The sequence below is a fragment of the Erigeron canadensis genome, chromosome 4 (genome assembly GCF_010389155.1).
Source record: "Erigeron canadensis isolate Cc75 chromosome 4, C_canadensis_v1, whole genome shotgun sequence".
In the NCBI taxonomy this organism is placed as follows: domain Eukaryota; kingdom Viridiplantae; phylum Streptophyta; class Magnoliopsida; order Asterales; family Asteraceae; genus Erigeron; species Erigeron canadensis.
This window is the reverse complement of record NC_057764.1, coordinates 35,667,663-35,685,885: the sequence shown is the minus strand read 5'-3', so window position 1 is coordinate 35,685,885 and position 18,223 is coordinate 35,667,663. Positions and strand designations below refer to the sequence as shown.

At 33.4% G+C, this 18,223-nt stretch overlaps 3 protein-coding genes across 3 annotated transcripts; 2 read left to right on the top strand and 1 right to left on the bottom strand.

Moving 5' to 3' along the window:
- The first annotated feature begins 6,736 nt into the window (after nt 1–6,736).
- Nucleotides 6,737–9,748, top strand: LOC122595231 (purple acid phosphatase 2-like). Its single transcript, XM_043767568.1, has 8 exons — nt 6,737–6,986; nt 7,221–7,421; nt 7,782–7,893; nt 7,978–8,207; nt 8,472–8,610; nt 8,862–9,082; nt 9,169–9,290; nt 9,373–9,748. Exons 1-8 carry the CDS (start codon nt 6,816–6,818, stop codon nt 9,566–9,568), a joined length of 1,392 nt encoding a protein of 463 aa, XP_043623503.1. The 5' UTR covers nt 6,737–6,815; the 3' UTR covers nt 9,569–9,748.
- Nucleotides 9,749–12,037: 2,289 nt separating this feature from the next.
- Nucleotides 12,038–13,909, bottom strand: LOC122596245 (chromatin remodeling protein EBS-like). The gene is made up of 5 exons (XM_043768794.1): nt 13,746–13,909; nt 13,235–13,601; nt 13,084–13,152; nt 12,451–12,586; nt 12,038–12,320 (listed from the first exon to the last, which is right to left on the bottom strand). Exons 1-5 carry the CDS (start codon nt 13,825–13,827, stop codon nt 12,294–12,296), a joined length of 681 nt encoding a protein of 226 aa, XP_043624729.1. The 5' UTR covers nt 13,828–13,909; the 3' UTR covers nt 12,038–12,293.
- A 1,899-nt stretch (nt 13,910–15,808) lies between these two features.
- On the top strand, nt 15,809–18,214 carry LOC122597811 (BEL1-like homeodomain protein 7). The gene is made up of 6 exons (XM_043770388.1): nt 15,809–15,837; nt 15,919–15,956; nt 16,218–16,824; nt 16,951–17,324; nt 17,414–17,474; nt 17,732–18,214. Exons 3-6 carry the CDS (start codon nt 16,246–16,248, stop codon nt 17,900–17,902), a joined length of 1,185 nt encoding a protein of 394 aa, XP_043626323.1. The 5' UTR covers nt 15,809–15,837; nt 15,919–15,956; nt 16,218–16,245; the 3' UTR covers nt 17,903–18,214.
- The last annotated feature ends 9 nt before the right edge of the window (nt 18,215–18,223 follow it).

Below are 18,223 nucleotides of genomic sequence, written 5' to 3'. Positions count from 1 at the left end.
AAGTTGAAAAAACAACCTTCTAGAAGAAGAGCAAGATCGCCCTGGGGAGCAGCGGTGTAAGAGTCATTTCCAAAACAAGGAACAACATTCGGGTCATCGAAATACCCCGAATCGCTCCGCTTTAGTTGAAGCAATTATAAGATCAGCTTGCTAATTGACCTACATATCCTATCGATAACGCTGGCTACATTCTTCCATACATATAAATTTAATCAGTTAAAAAAATTAATATTACTGACAATTACACATTACCATTATGGAGAAAACTCATCGGACAAGCAGCTAAGAAAAGGCAACAGCCAGCACTGATGGGGACAGATCTTAACATGGTTTTAATTGTGATAAGTTGATTATATTTAAGCTGTAACAAGGAATGCCAAATCTTTCACATATGCCATGCATGTTTGATTTGTTGTATCATATCAATCAAGACCGTCGTAAGTAACAGTCCATAAAAAAAAACCATGCCACTGATGATATACTCAGGGGCATATGTATGACAAAATACTACAAAAGATTGTTAGATATATCTGGCAAAATCTCGGGCATCAAACTGCTGTTGTCCGACTCCCCAAAGAGAGTCCCCTTAGTCCAGCGTCTCCATCATTCTTCTACAATATAAATCAATCAATCAACTCGTTAATATAAATAAATGAATTAATTAAACCTCAATTGCGGAAGATATAACATGTATTATATATAGAAAATAAAAAATTCTAGATAAACACTACTTTTGGATTTTCTTCTTCTGATTCTGATTCGGTAAGTTCTTCTGATCTTAATTCTTCAGCATCTGTTGGTATATGGTCTTTAACTAGTATTTCTACCCGGGCGTAGCCCCGAGAGAAAAACATAACTCTGATGATAAAAGTTACAAAAACATTAAGCCGAAAAACAAAATTTGCGTGACAAAAGTTAAGAAAATAAAAGTTGTGGTTCAAAATAAAGAAAATGAAACTTTGGTAATAAAATTTAGAAAATCAAAAGTTATATCGTAAAAGAAAATAAAAGAAAACTTTCAGAGCAGAGTTTAAAAACAAAGTTATATGAAAAAAAGTACAAAAGTTAATAAACTTTATACCTAAAAACAAAGTTTGTATGTTGAAAGTTTAAAAAGCAAGAGCTATGTGACGAAAGGTAAAAGGGAAATGTAAAAAAAAAATAAAATTTGGTGGAAAGTTTAAAAAGTAAAAGTTATGTAGTAAAAAAAAAGAAAATAAGGTCGCGTTTGGTTCACAGAATCTGATGGAATTTGATGGAATTGGAATTGAATTCCATTCCTTAGTGCGTTTGGTTGCACAAAGAAGAGGGAATCTCATTCCATAGGAATGTAAACATTCCATCATTTGATGGAATCTCCATTCTTTGGGGATGGAGGAAGGAATTTCATTCCTTCCATCACTTGAATTTTCAAAAGATCAAAAATATTCTGTCAAATTTCATTCCTTCAAATTCCAATTCCTTTGAAAGATTCTATTTCTTCCCAAAACATTCTGTGAACCAAACACGCCCTAAGGGTCGTTAAGTCCGTCACTAACAGTCGTTAAGTCTGTTACCTAACCATCGTTAAGTCCGTTAATTATGTTGGATGCTTTAAAGGCTTGTACCTTATGCTAAAGGGGAGTACTTTTAGCTACAGTAACTCCCCTCACATTCCAACTTTAATTTTTAGTATATATATATAATTGAATCGATGATATGAGAAGATTTTTGTAATAATCATTGTTATCGTGGATTATTTATATATTAGATATTTTATGGATCGATTAAAATCAAATAGCTAGATGATTAAGACATGATTGAGGATTCATATTGATTGAAGGATAACTTGTGGGTGTAATTTAATGCGTTGGTGAAGCTTTTAAGTCTTATTAGATGTTGCTTTAGGGAAACATTAGTAGATATATTCTTTGCACTTCACTCTCATGCCAAAACCACACTACAAATGGAATATAAATTGTTTGAATGACTTAAACAATATCTAGAATAAACACATCTATATCATGGATATATATGTATATACCAATATGAAATTGTATACATTGCTGTTACCAAATTAGACACAAATTTTACGTACGGGATATTTTTTATTTTAGCTCTCTTTATTAGTAGGGAGATGATAAATGTATCATGTATTTTGATAATTTATCACACTGTATAAATTATCGCAAACTTTCTCTTTTATTGTATTGGCGCCCGATAGGTAGGCTATTAGATTGAGGCGAAAAAATATCATAACACATTGTACAAATAAAATAATGCGTAAATATGATAGATTAGTTAATATCATCTCTTTTATTAGTATGAATGAAAGCTATCTTCACATTCTATAGTCTATTCTATAAGCTATATATTTTGTGCAAAAGATTAAACAGTAAATACATAATAACTTGATAGTAATACTTACTATAGTAGCACGAGTCATTTTGGGCCTTGACAAGATTAAGGCAATTGGTATCGGTTGGGCGAATGGGTGTAATGTGTTCATGATAATAGTGTATTAATGTGAAGTTTAAGGTTTGATCTAAGCTTATGAGGAATTCCTTGTTAAAACTTAGAAAAACACAAGTAATTGTTTTAATTAAATTTTGTACAATTTTTTTAATAGGTGAATTTAGATTAAAACTTTGTGCCGTATCATACGTTGTCTTAACTAAGCCTGTGCTTGAGAGCTCTCTCGAAGTAGAAATGTCTATTCTAAATATCCAATAGGGGAAACCCCCTACTAATTCGTCTAAAAGTATGACGATTAATAAGGTAAATTTTGTCGCCCAGACCTTGAACCTGGGTATACTCAACCAAACTTACTTAAAAGAACTACGTATATTTTAAAGTTGGCTGAATAAAAATTCGAATATGAAGCCTATAAGTTATAAGGAGAAAACTTAAATTATTGCACCAACTCATCATCGATAATTAATTACAAAAAGAAACAGAAATGAAAAATAATGAATGGCCGATTAAACGGGCAACGCAAATCTCAAAATAGGTGTGAGAAGAATCTTCAAAAAGGAGTGTGGACCAATGAAGCATTGGCCCACGTTTGATCTTTATCCTTGTTGATTGCCATACATCACAGTTCGTAGAATTCTAGTTAGATATTTAAGTGTTTTGTCGGATATAATAGAAATAATGATATGTTTAGGACTAAGATAAGATAGTGAACTTAATTATGGTACTTCCAACCACTGGCTTAAATCCCTATATGGGGCCTCTGTGGGTTTTCTCCCAAGGTTGTGAGTTCGAGCTTCGGCTGACACAATCCTTGGGTTTCCCATCTAGACATTTTCCACAAGGAGGGGGTTGAGAGACTGCAGTGTATGCTCAGCATCTCGTGAGGTCTAATGGTTGTTGGTTGCTTCCAACCACGTCTGAGTCGAAATACACCTTAAAAAAAATATGATACTTCCGATTTATAAAATTATATTAAATACATTATGCTCTGTAATTAGCAACAAAGTGAAATATAGGACAAAAATTGTATTCTAACATCTTCTTAAAATGAATAAATACATATCTTTCATGGCATTTTTACATCCAAAGTAAAATATAAAAAGAATAGTATAACATTATATATATATCTCCGAAGTTAGAGAAACACATAAGATAATATGAAATGATATATACACCATCGAAGTTAGAAATATACAGTTGTGATGATATAAAACATAAACATTATAAAGCGCCCGTTATTGATGTATGACTAATACTTCAAGAGGGTAAAGTTTATGTGGCTATTATATACCCAAGAACCCCTCTCATCTTATTTTTTTAATCCATAAAATTCATGGGGCCAAACATTTACATATATATTAAAAAATTAATATGTACGGAGTTCTACACCCAAGCATGAGTATATAACAACCACATACTTCATTTTTTCAGACTTCAATGTTAAAATGTTGCTTTTTTCCAAAAAGATTTTGATAAAGTTCCACATGATTCTCGTTCAATATTATATAGAAATCCACATAATTCATTAGCTTTCTTTTTTACTATATAATGAAACAATCTATGCTATATAATAAACAAACTACTATTCTCTTTTCTTAACTATCTACCTTTAAAATACCCAAAATACTTTAATTTTCAACACATTCATAATTCACACACTAAATCTACCTAATATGTCGCTAAAATATATTCCATCCATATTTATCCAAACTATCTATTTTCTTTATTTATTAATTTAAATATTTCCACCTAATATTTTTATAATACTTTTAATAAAGTTATTTACAAAAGATACATCCCCTAACCATAAAATAACTACACTACCATATACATCAACCACTTTTAGATTAATAACTACATCGTTACCATCACCCTCACCAGCACCACCCATTACCGGCACTGCCACCGCATTACACGGATACCCATCTCGTTTCTATAAACATAAACAACTCAATATATAAAATATTACTCTACAATAGTTCATTAACCTAGATTAGATATATAGTCATTAAAAGGAAATAATTTGCCCCTTTGACAAATATTACGACTTAAATATGACAACATAAAATTTACCATAGATAGCTTAGGAAAAATCTGATCATTTATCTTATTTTAAATTATGTCAATACCTAAATTGCAATCTCAGATTTTTCAAAACTACTCAACAATTAACTCATACAAATCTATACTACCTATATAAACAAGTTATCTCATTCCCTATTCAACTCTCTACCTTTGAATTACCTAATATACCCTCTACATTTAAACTACTTTAACACACCTTATCCATGAAATTCCGAGATTACCCTTAATAAAAAAAACCCTACAATTACCTAAAACCCCTATTCTTATAAATTCACCATTAACTCTAAAATTATTGTTGAAGGTATTGCTACGAATAAGAAAAAATTTATAACTCACGAAATTACGAACCAATTATGTCCTTTATATATTTGTATTAAATTTTAATCTTTGACTATTTATTTTTTTAATTGCCTTGGTCTCTTCTCCTACAATTGTAAATAGTTATTTTTCATGGTTAGTGTTTGCACTTCATTATTTTTTGCACCTAATCCGCGACTTATTTTTAGAATGATATATACGGTTAGATCCTGCATTGACGCATCTCATGAAAGTAAACTGAACGCAATAAACCGTTACAGTGGCTAAAGCATTATAGACCGTCGCCGCTGCAACGCGCGGGCAGCACTCTAGTGTGAAAAAAAGACTCTAATCTAAATGATTTACTGAAGGTAAAAAGTATCAATACCTCACCAGGGGGGAGCCGAAAGTTCAACTCTCTCATCTCCCTTCAACCATCCAATCAAATTACTCCACATAATTTCAACCCTCTAACCTTTTTTCAACCTTTTTTTAGTGACATCCGAAACTCCCAACCTTTTCTTCATATTTTAATAATTTATCCTTAACTTTATAAACTTTATGTAACTAACCTTTTTAAATATAAACTAACCAAATATATAAAGAAAACACATACATTTCATTTAGATATTAAAAATTTAAAGATACAAAACATAAAATAAAATAAAAACACATACATTTTATTATGAAATATAAAAAACTAAATAAATAAATCGACAATCGATGTTGGTTGAGCCGCCGGGTCTTCGAGGTGGGATAAATTTTGTCTCCCAACGTGCTCTATAAGATCATATCGAAGACGATGATGAACTTCTTCATCTTCTATCTCATCCACTGCATCGTGGTTATAAACCACTTGAACTCTTTCTCCCGACCGATCTATACGCTGTTGAAAGTAAACGAACCGTTGCTTAATGTCAATAACAATATTCAAAAACAACCTTTGACTCATTCGAAATCTTTCACGAAACCAAACCGGGCCAAACTTTGGGTTTTCAACAAAGTAGTCACGCATAAGCGTTTCGTAAGCTCGTTCCCGAAACCGCTCGATGTAGGCGCGGGTTTCGGTTGAGCTTGTCGTGTCATCTTCAACCGCATCAAGAACACTTTGCAAAAAAGGTAGGCTACTACCCGTGGATAAATTTGGAAACGGCAAAGGAATTGAAAATTCCGAAACCGAAGAAATTGCTTCGGACGACGATGATGAGGATAATGGATCCATATGATGAAAATATGTTAATATTTGTGTTTGAAATGAGAAATATAAAGTAAAAATGGTGTTTGGTTGTGTTTTTTGATAGTATACATTCGGCCATTTATATAGAAATTTATAAAAAAAAAAGTTTCTCAGACTTGTCACAAATGGTCCCTGGATCGTCTAAAGTTGCACCGACAGTCCTTTTAACGGTCATATGACCGTTTGAAATGTTTCATCTTTGGTCCCTGTCTTCTCCAACTCCCCGCGAGCTACTTACCTGCCGGTCCCTTCTCGCGCCCATCTCCCCTCACCGGCATACAAAACTCGCTCCATCTCTCGAGCTCGCCGCCATCTCTCCCCTCCAACTCGCTCCGGCTCCTTCCCTTTTAGTTATCAATGATGCTAGGAAGTCAAAGATCATCATTTATCGTATTAGAAAAATATTAAATTCGTTCAACATTTTGTTTTTATTGTCTGTTAAATTCGTTCAACATTTTGTTTCAATTGTCTATATTTTTCTAATGGAAAAATTGCAAAATCAAATTGATAAATGCCAAGCAAAAGACAAAACTCTTTTATCAAACCAAACATATATTCCAAAATATTATTAATTTTATATTCCATAAAATATGAACCTCTTAAATAAAATACCAAGAGTGTTGACCCTCACTCTTATATCGCCTATATATATAAAATGCCATTTCTTGCTTCCTTATATCCTTTGTCTCAAAACCAACACTGTAACTAACGCCTTCCACTGTGTGTGTGTTTCACACTACAAATGGGGTTGTACGTATGCTTCTGTGTTGTGTTGGTAATTTTGTTACACCAAGTAACATTCATTAATGGTGGAGTTACAAGCTCTTTTGTTAGAAAAGAAGTTAAATCCATCGATATGCCTTTCGATAGTGATGTCTTCTCTCATCCCCCTGGCTACAATGCTCCTCAACAGGTACATATACATATATTTTATGTATCTATATATATATATATATATATATTTGTAGTTGAACCATGTGACCCGAATGGGTTCACGGGGCTTAAGTCATGGGTAGATCTACATGCAAAAAGTTATCGTAGTCTGTTTGATACTTCGGATAACAACAAATAAATTTGTTTTGTTTTACTTGTATTTCTTGCATTAAGATTTGTACGCTGGATTGATTTGGGTTGGGTTTTGTGGCAGGTGCATATAACGCAAGGAGACCATGTGGGGAGAGGAGTAATTGTGTCTTGGGTGACTCAAGATGAACCCGGGTCAAGCATGGTGGTGTATTGGGCCGATAAAAACAGCCAAAGATACAAAGCCACTGGTTCTATCACTACTTACAAATACTACAATTACACTTCTGGATTCATTCATCATTGCAATCTCAAGAATTTGGAGGTTCGTTATTGGGTTTCAAATTCAATTCTAACTGATTTTTTTTTTCTTGTTCTGTTTTCTAAGGTTTAAGTCATAAAATGTGTGGTTTGTCCATAACATTAAAGTGTGTTTGTCTTGTCGATAGGGTGTTTGTCCATGCTTTTATTATTTATTTATTTGTTTGTATATATAATAAGGATATGTAAAGATGTTTGTTAGGTTGAAGGTAAAATTAAAGGATTTTTAGGATTGGGACGGATATGATATTGCAGTTAAAGTTATCTTTGAAGATAGCCTAATAGCATTTCATAGTTTAGAAGTTTGTATATCTGTAACTTAAAATACCTTATTTACCCCTAACACGTAATATTGATATTGCAGTTTAACACAAAGTACCATTATGAGCTTGGGACTGGTCACACCACAAGGCGGTTTTGGTTCATGACTCCACCACCGGTCGGACCAGACGTCCCATACACTTTTGGGATCATGGGTAATTTAGCTACATTAACTACTATTTGAGTTAACATTATATATATAAAGTGGTTTGGTTTGACTTAACTATATTGTTGTGCAGGGGATCTTGGTCAAACATATGATTCGAATCTTACACTCACACATTATGAAAAGAATCCAGTGAAAGGGCAAGCTGTGTTGTTTGTTGGCGATATATCATATGCTGATTACTATAAGTTCCATGACAATTCGAGATGGGATAGTTGGGGGAGGTTTGCTGAACGCATTACTGCATTTCAGCCATGGATCTGGACTGCTGGAAATCACGAGCTGGATTACGAGCCGAGTATAGTAAGTACTATACCGATATACAATGTGTTGTGTGACACATGATATGTGTATAAGGCTAAAATTGACACTTTTGGGACAAAAAGTAAAAGGTGAAAGTGTCAATAAAAAAGTTTTTTAGTATGCAAAATCACCCAATGTGAACCTTACCTTGTGTAAGACACACTAAAATATGGGATATCATAAATTATATCTCGATTTGTTAAAATATTCATTTTAGTTGATCGTAGACTTTGCAGTGACTAATAAAATCTCGATTCCTTTCAGGGTGAAACCAAACCATTTAAGCCTTTTCTTCATCGTTACCGAGTCCCCTTTAGAGCATCTGGCAGCACAGAGCCACTATGGTATTCGATCAAAAGAGCATCAGCCTATGTTATAGTACTCTCTTCTTACTCGGCCTATGGTAGTCTCTGGGCTTTTTGAAAATTCTAAAGTTACTACTAATACAAAACTCTATAGTTAAGACTTGAGATATAGTATAGAATGATTGATAGACCTGAATGGCGTTGTCTTAAAATGGGTATAGTGAAAAACAGGACTAGTGAAAAAGAGTCATAATTAATGTGTCAATTAACGGATTAGGCATCTTTAGAGGTCCATTAATTAAAGCTAATCTATCGTTATATGTATGATGCATGCATGTGGTTTGTTTAGGGATGTATACGCCGCAATATCAATGGCTTCTAGAGGAACTACCAAAGGTTAACAGAAAGGAGACCCCGTGGTTGATTGTTCTAATGCATTCACCATGGTACAATAGCAATAGTTACCATTATATGGAAGGGGAGACCATGAGAGTCATGTTTGAGCCATGGTTCGTGCAATACAAAGTTGATCTTGTGTTTGCTGGTCATGTTCATGCTTATGAACGCTCGGTAAGTGCTATAAATTACCCAAAAAAAGGAGGTTTTATGTAGATACAAGTATATTTGGTTTGAATGTATCTTAAACTATTATACAGGAACGTATATCAAATATTGCTTACAACATTGTGAACGGGGAATGCTCTCCTGTGATCGATCAATCTGCCCCTGTGTATATAACTATAGGCGACGGGGGAAATATTGAAGGCTTAGCTAACAAGTGAGAAATAAATTTGACTAAAATAGTTTTTGATATTAAAGTGCATATTTAATTGAGAATAAATCTTATTAATATTATGCAGTATGACGGAACCACAACCAAAGTACTCAGCCTACAGAGAAGCGAGCTTTGGTCATGCAACTTTGGAGATCAAGAACCGGACACATGCTTATTATAGTTGGCACCGCAATGCAGATGGATATGCTGTTCGAGGTGACTCTGTGATGTTCTACAATCGATATTGGCATCCTATGGACGATTCAACAACCAAGACTTGACCAAATAACGTGATATAACTACCTTCATGTCAAACTTAGACCATTTTCAACGACTATGATGGTAGGAAAATAAACAAATTGAGCGAGAATCTACGAAGGATAGATTATGAGTGATTTTTTATGTACTTTTACCTATAGTCGATTTAAATTGCCTAGTTAATTTAAGCTCACTTTTGGAAATTGATCATTGTTTAAAATGAAAAGGCTCTGATTATTATTTTAATAAGTTTGACTAAAAGGATTTTGAAAAAAGAAAAAGTGCATAATGGATGGTGAAAGGGCCCAAAGATGTGAATATTGGCAAAGAGTTCAAAGTTGACAAAAAGGCACACCACTTGTGGCCGTGATAGGGTCATTTTTGTGGCCCATACGGCACACGATTCTCGTCCACAATGGGTGGATCCTTTTCACTTCTTTCCCGATAAAGGAACCAAAACCTACAAGTCAATAACTTTATTATGCTAAAAAGTAAGCAAAATTTTGATTGTTGTGTACTATTTATATCAAGCTCCATGAAATTAGACTTATAGAATATAGAGTTGACAAGTCTGAGAAATGTATAAATCTTTTCTTCTTTTATTGGGAAGACAAAGACCATTTAGAAGTTGAAGAGACAATCGAATCCGAGACTTCATTTGTAGGATAAGAAATGTTGACCATTCTGTTTATGAAAATGTAATCTAGCGATACGAGAAATACTCATGTAATGCTAGTTATGTCTTGTAATGCTAAATGCATATATGGATAGGGTGAAAGTTATTTTAGCACCGCTCATTATTTTAGGACCAATTAGGACATGTGTTTTTTGTAACTTACACATCACCATGATTATCTCCGACCACCATCATGGTTTTCCGGCGACAACGGTGGTCGCCGGAGCCGGAGGACCATGTTTTTGGTCAGAGATGATCATGGTGATGGTGGTGGTGGTCGGTGATGATGATGATTATGATGTGTACCTAATTGGTCCAAAAATAAGTGGTGGTCCTAAAATAATCCACCCCTATGGATATGTATTTGACATGTACGATGTACCAACCTAGCTTCTTTGACTTCTGAAGAAATAATATGTTTCGAGATTTTATTATGCTTAATGCTGAATGAGTACTTGCGATTTTGCCTAGAAATTCAAGACTTATTTGGGGTTTTGAGATTTTACCCAGAAACGCAACACCTTGCGTGGTTGCGATATTTTATAGGTATTTTTTGAAAATTTTAAAAATTTGGATCTTTTGATATATTTAAGATAATATTTTATTATCTATGTCATTTTCTTTATTTGTACAATAACGGGTAAAGAGTCCAATACTTCTTCGTGGATTTATTCTATATCAATATGATAAGATAGAATATGAATGGAACTCTAAAGAATGATGTATTAATTGATGGAAGGTCAGAAGCGTAAATGGCACGATCAAGGTTGAAGCTATCTCCCCACTAGAACCATAAGCCATTACCTAAATCTACCTTGAAAGATTCCTCCCTTTCTAGCGTCACAATCATCGATATTGGTGTCACACTTAATCAACGGCGGCATCTTTATTTACAATTAGTACAATGTATGTTCATATTGTTCATGCACAAACATCAAATTAATGCTCAAACATTAGATGATTCAAATAATACATTTGTGCATGAAGTCAACAAACAAGTAAGACACATGAGAAACAGCACAACATAAACAACATGATGTTTTTAATTAGTCACTTGACCGAAATGTTGTAATCACCTGTTCTAAATAGAAGTTTAAATTGAGAGCAGAACATAAAACAGAGCCATATCATAGCCCAAATCAAAACATTTTACAACTTAACAGCAATGGATTATGTAACAGTGCTTTGCTTTGTTGTATTTTTTTCGAATATAAACATCTTCATTAGCACAACATATACGGTTCAAGCACTAGAACTAGATAAGAATTTAAGAAATGTAGGAAAACCACTTCTGAAATTATAAAGGGGTACAGAACCATGTTTGTGAGGTCCTAAAGCTCCAATATAATCAAGACTTCTGAGACTGAGAGGGGGCACCAATTATATCATGTTTCAAACAAGAAAGTATAAGTGCATAACTCGTTGATGTTTCATTTGCTATTATTGTCTTTACATAAGCTATATATAAGTATATAGAACTAACTTGAGTTTGGGTCCACTGAATAAAAATGACTTGTCCAAAGCATGTATAAAGTGATCCAAGTAACCCACAGTCCCATACCCATTGGAGCATGGTTGGGTTATTTTTGCACCCCTACTACTAGGTTACTAGTGACTATATGGGCAAATTGAACTGATTAATTAATCTGGCAGTGATTGTTCTACCAGTTACAAAGAAAAAAAAAACTTAACGAAAATAAAACTACATAAGAAAATACAAGGAATGCTAGAGGGTGAGATTGTTATGTGAATTATGCTACTCTGCACATAACAGTCACCAGTAAACCTCTACGCATCCTACAAGGAAACAATATCATTCCCATGTGAATATTTAAAACATACATATATAATAAGGTAATTAAGTACATACAAGATGACCTCTAATATACATACGGATACAAAAACCACAAAAGAGTCGGAAACCCCTAATATACATAAATTTGACTACGAAACACTTTTTAAGGAACCGTATACATTAAGTTTGTTTCGTTGCTACTATCGCTGCCATTATACAGGTCCACACTATATATTAAACATCGAGTTTAAATTTGATACTTAAACCCGTACATGCATTACCGCCGACGACGCTTTGTTCCCACCTGAAAGTTCATCAGTGACTTCAGTCATCATGTTCTCCGGATATATGATTTTAAAGAAAGGTAAAATTTGACATAATTTATGCATCACAATCTTATGCAAGCATTTCATGTCGTTAGACATGGAAATTACCTTCATATTCGTATGTATGGAAGCAGCGTTAGAATTCTGGAGCAGCTTTTGTTCTTCAGCTGAACAGCTCTCACAGAAGAAATGCTCAATTTTTTTAGCCTCCTCTGGCTCCATATCTATACAAGCAGGATGAAACCTAAACCAAATACAACCAAACTTCTATCATTAACTAACAACCTAGAATCCAAGATCTCAAACATCCAAATATATCATGGTTCAAGTTAGATCCTTATTAAACAAAAACCATATACAAAAATGCTAACATTTACTAGCTAGATACAAACCATCAGGACATTACATACTTGTATCAACCCCTAAAAAGTTGTCTAGCCGATAACTTGATATATCAGCATACAACCATGATAAAACGTTCTACGAGCTATAGGGGTGTCAATTTCCATCATGACCACGGGCTTGGTTTATGACGACTAAATATAAATGGATCATCACAATAAACATGCTTTACTAAATGATGAGTCGGGTTTGGGTTTGCTAAAATGACCCGTTTAAAACTATCAACAACTCATAATTTTCAACTTATAAAGTGTTTAAGCTTCTATCTCTATCTAACTACTTGGGACAGGTTGTTACATTATCCAATAATTAAACTTGAAATACAAACAAATTACATACCAATCGCTGCAGCCATCGCATTGAACCATTAAATCGTCGGGATTATAAGGCATCTCACACTTACAATATCTGTCACATTAACATCACAATTAGTCCACAAACAAAAATAAAACAAAAAAAATACAATATATAAGAAATATCTAATACATACACTGCAACTCGATCAGGAACAAAGGTACCAGTAGAGCAATTATAATCGAACCGACAAAAGAAATCGTCGTTTCCAACAGCATCAAGTTTAGTATAGCTTTTAAAAGTATGAACAACACACTTTCCTTCAATTGTATCGGCGCTCTGAACATCATGATGATCGGAAAGAAACAACTCCTTGGTTCCGTGAAACGGTCTCCGGCCGCCTATCGATTCTTCCGGCCTGTAATACCACTGGACATGAACTTTAACGTTGTTGTTCTTTGATGATCGTTTTTTACTACTACTGTCGGATTCGATTTTTTCAATTTTTGCGACGTACGATGGTTTTGAAGAATCTGATGGCCGCATCAACACGCAGTCTCCAGCTGAAAATCATAAATAACACAAAAAATTTAGTTACTAAGTAGTTAGATACTGTATATAATTAGATAGATAGATATAGATATATAGAAAGATATATATATGTATATATATATATATATATATATATATATGAAAGTGAATTATACGTTTGATGGATTTATGGATTGATTTGATGGTATATGAATCAATTAGGGTTTGGGTTTTTCTTGTGGCTCTGGTTTTAGCCATGATTTTTGATGATCAGGTGGTGTTGTTGTTGTTAATGTTTTTCAGACAGGAAGACATAAAAAAAATATAAAAAAAAAGGAAAGTTAAAAAAGGAACTTCTATGTATTTTTCTCTTTTCTTCCTTTTTCTTTTTTTTTTCTAAGAAATTTAATGGAATGTAAATTCACAAATAATTTTTGTTTTCCGTTGCCTACATATAATTGACACATGTCAAAATGTAAATATAGGATTAAATGAAAATAAACGTGGACACATGACAACTAAGTGTGGTGGAGAGTTGAAAAAAATGTAGAATAGTATTGTTTTGATTTTTTTTTTTTAACAAAAAATGATCGATATAATACTGTAGAATGATTCATTTTACAATTTTATAGAATGATTAAGTATTGTTCTGATTAGTTAAAGTTAAAAGTTGTATAAATGATGATCGATGCATCATCAGTTTTTAATTATATATTATTAAATATGTTTTAAGATGTTATATGATATAATAATATGAAGCATGTTTACTTATTTAGTGATATAATGGTCAAAAAATTGTGATGAATTGATCATCATGCTACATACACTTTCTAATAGCAAAGGTATATAATAACCGTCGAGAAACAAGACCTTTTAAGTTAGTTTATTCAGTAAATTATTGAAAACAAAACCTTTATTACTCTATTAGCAAAGGTGTATAATAACCGTCGAGAAACAAGGTCTATTACGCTTAAGTTAGTTTATTCAGTAAATTATCGAAAACAAAACCTTTGCTACTCTATTAGGAAAGGTATATAACCGTCGAGAAACATCGACTCCTAGGTATTTTGGGCTTGGTTTACTGATTTCCAAAAACTAGTCTCAAACAATGTTCTGGCTTTGGACATTGTCCTGTGAAATGGAAACGAAATTAAACCGTGATTATTTTAGCAGGATATGTGTTGATTTTTCACAAATTTTTAATGAAAGAAAAGTTATATATTTGGGTAATTTAATGTATTCAGTTTCTGTATTATTTTCTTCTTGTAGTACCAATAATGAGCTTACTTTTTCCAGAACTAAACATATGTTGCCCAAGTATCAACATAAATCCACAACTTTTTTTCTCTATAGAAATTTTATAATTTTTAGTGGAATGAATTTATATATGTTGTAAATACGATGATTGTATACAGTGATAGTACTTGAAAATTTATTCTATAAAAGTTGTACAAAGTTCTGTCGGTAACAACTGGATTACTATATTGTATCAAGACATGTTCAACTTTATAAAACAAGGTTTCATATGAAATGGACCAATTATATAGTAAAAATAATCTATTTCTTTCTGTCTTTTTTTTCTTAGTTCTAACAGTGTCACTTCGTATTGTAAAACAAGTTATGTAAACTCGTTTAGAAGTGTACATTTCTCTTGTACCAAATATTAATCCCACAATTGTGATCCCAAAGCTCGATTTCGAAATATTGTTGAGATGTAAGTGTAAGCTAATTTCTATAGACATATTTTTGAGTCGTTTTCCTCATGTAATTGTCAAGTTTAAGAGAAAAAATAACTTGAAATTAATGTATATATGTCGACTAATTTTTCCATTTGTCACAAAAAAAAAAAAGGATAATCTGGTAGATATAGCATAAAGTCATCCTTGCTTAAGAAGAGTTTTAGAATTCTAGAGAGGTTTGAGTTTTAATGGATGATTTTATTTATGTCTACCAACTAGCTGTTAGAGATTGCTCTCCCTAACCAAATACCACCACCACCTTCATCACCAACTAGCTCTTCTCTACTCTTTTTCAGCTACAGAAAAACTTATGCATTTATAGCAAGAAAAGTAAAGGTAACAAAGCTAAAAAAAACTATTTCTTGATCAAACCGGAAAAGGTCAAGCTTTTTTCTAAATAAGAAATATCCACACCACACATCGGTATTGATCACACATTTGTCTAACAAGACTCGAACCTGTAACCTCTTAATATCGGTATGTTTGGTAAAATGTAGAATCATATAAGCATCCGGTGTCCCAAATCTACGTAAGTTTCTTGCAATATCCCCTATAATTCAGTAAAATGATATTACTACAATTATGCTTAATTTCATATCATCATCTGCAGGCTATCATCTTATGAGGATTTGTGGTTAAACTATATGGGTTTGTCTTGAAAGTGATTACTCTTTGTGGAAAAGTTATAGATAAATAAATATTTTTTTCTCCATTTTTTACCCTGATTGAAAACAGTTGTAAAGATAGAAGGACAATATTTTTTACAGAAGATCCAAGTACTGGTTGCTATTATGTTCATGTCCTTTTTTAGCTCACCAATTAATGTTTCATATTGTCAACTCTTTATCTGATTCCATTCTAAATGTCTGTTCAATTGAACCATGCTTCATAAATTTCATTCTTTTACAGAGAATTCAACACAAGGATTGCAAGACAAATGTCAAGTGAAATACCAAGTTCCGAAAATGGAAGATTAAAAGAACCTATGCAGGATTGCACAATGTACACGTCCGAGCAGACTAAAATCTCCATCGACTTCCCAAAGGTTAATATCCACAATTCTTGTGTCGTTCCACAACATGAACTTGGTGAAATGCAGATTAAAGGAAATGAGTTTGGTTTCATAAAAGATTGTTGGAGTCATGAAATGTTGCTGAGGCATCAAATGGATTCACATTATCCACCCACGGGGATCCAGTTCCATTTGCATCAGTATGAGAATCTGAATGTTGATTTTCCTGTTTTCGTGGAGAAAAGTACCCAGAATTCTGAGAGCTATCCATATGCAACCGGGAATGTGATTTCTGATTCAAAGTATCGAATTCCAGTTCAACAACTGCTTGATGAACTTGTTAATGTCAACAAAGTAAAATTGCATTTTAAACACGAGTCCATGAGTGATTCCCAAGAAGTCTTTGGGGAATCAAAGAATCAACAAGGTACCAGATCACTCTCATCTGCAGAGAAACAAAATTTGAAGAACAAGATAACCAAGCTGTCGTCTATGTTGAACGAAGTAAGTTTCTTTCTATAATATGCCGATTTGATTCCAGGTTTTCAAATTCTATCTTTATTTCTTGGTATGAACCAATACAATTTCAAGAAAGTACAACTATGAACTTAAAACAAAGACTGTGCACAGGTCGATAGAAGATACAAACAATATTCCCATCAAATGCAGGTTATTGTATCATCATTTGATGTATTGGCCGGGTGTGGAGCTGCAAAGCCCTACACATCACGTGCTCTCCAAACCATTTCAAGCCATTTTCGGTGCTTGAGAGATGCAATTAACAACCAAATAAAAGTCATATCAAGAAGCCTTGGTGACACAGATTCAAATGAAAACGAAATTGTGATATCCAGACTGAGATTTGTGGATCAGCAGCTTAGAAAACAGAACCGTGTTCACCAATTTGGCACGATGCAAGAACAAGTTTGGAGGCCTCAAAGAGGACTTCCTGAAAGCTGTGTGTCAATTCTACGTGCATGGCTGTTTGAGCATTTTCTTCATCCGTAATTTTTTTTTAACACCATTTAGAGCAATTTGTTTTATCAAAAGACTTGATTCCAAACTCTGAGTTTCTTATTTATGTTTTTACCAGATATCCAAAAGATTCAGAAAAGACAACGCTAGCCAGACAAACAGGCTTGACCAAAAGTCAGGTAAGCTTCCTGCATCGCTCAGCACTGCAGTCAAAATAATGACGTTAGTTTGGAAAATTTCAATAAGAATGTTTTCGAGTTCCATTCTGATTCAAATTTCCATACACGTACGGCATATCTTTAGAACTTGAACCAGAACGAACTGCACCAAGTTGAACTACTTCAGATCCAATTACATTCTGGAGCCTTGTAATACATTCTTATATGATATTATGATCTGGGGTTGGTTTGGCATCAAACATTATCATATGGTACAGGTTTCAAATTGGTTTATAAATGCAAGAGTTCGTTTATGGAAGCCAATGGTGGAAGGAATATACCAAGAAGAATCTGCAGAGGCTGCAATGGACTCCAATTCTTCATCAGAAATCGCACCGAAAGAGAGTTTGCTTGATCAAGCACAAGATATGAACCAGAGTGCAGCATAATCCTATCAAGCACAGGACACAAAAATGGCTGATCCAGATGTCAATGAGAACCATCTTCTCAGAAACCCAATTATAAGCGAAGGGGTGTCACTAACGTTAAGGTTACAACACTACGAGAATAGAAGCTTTCCACACATACCATTTCTCAGGAACCATCATCATAGTTTAGTTAATGAAAGAAATGTTAACTGTACCTCCCAAATCTAAAGTCACCACTCATCAATATTGTAAGAAATCCATCCCAAGAAAAAAAAAACATCAATCATAATAACGTATTTAAATGCAACTGAAATAAAGTTATAGCTGCATATTAGAAGCATA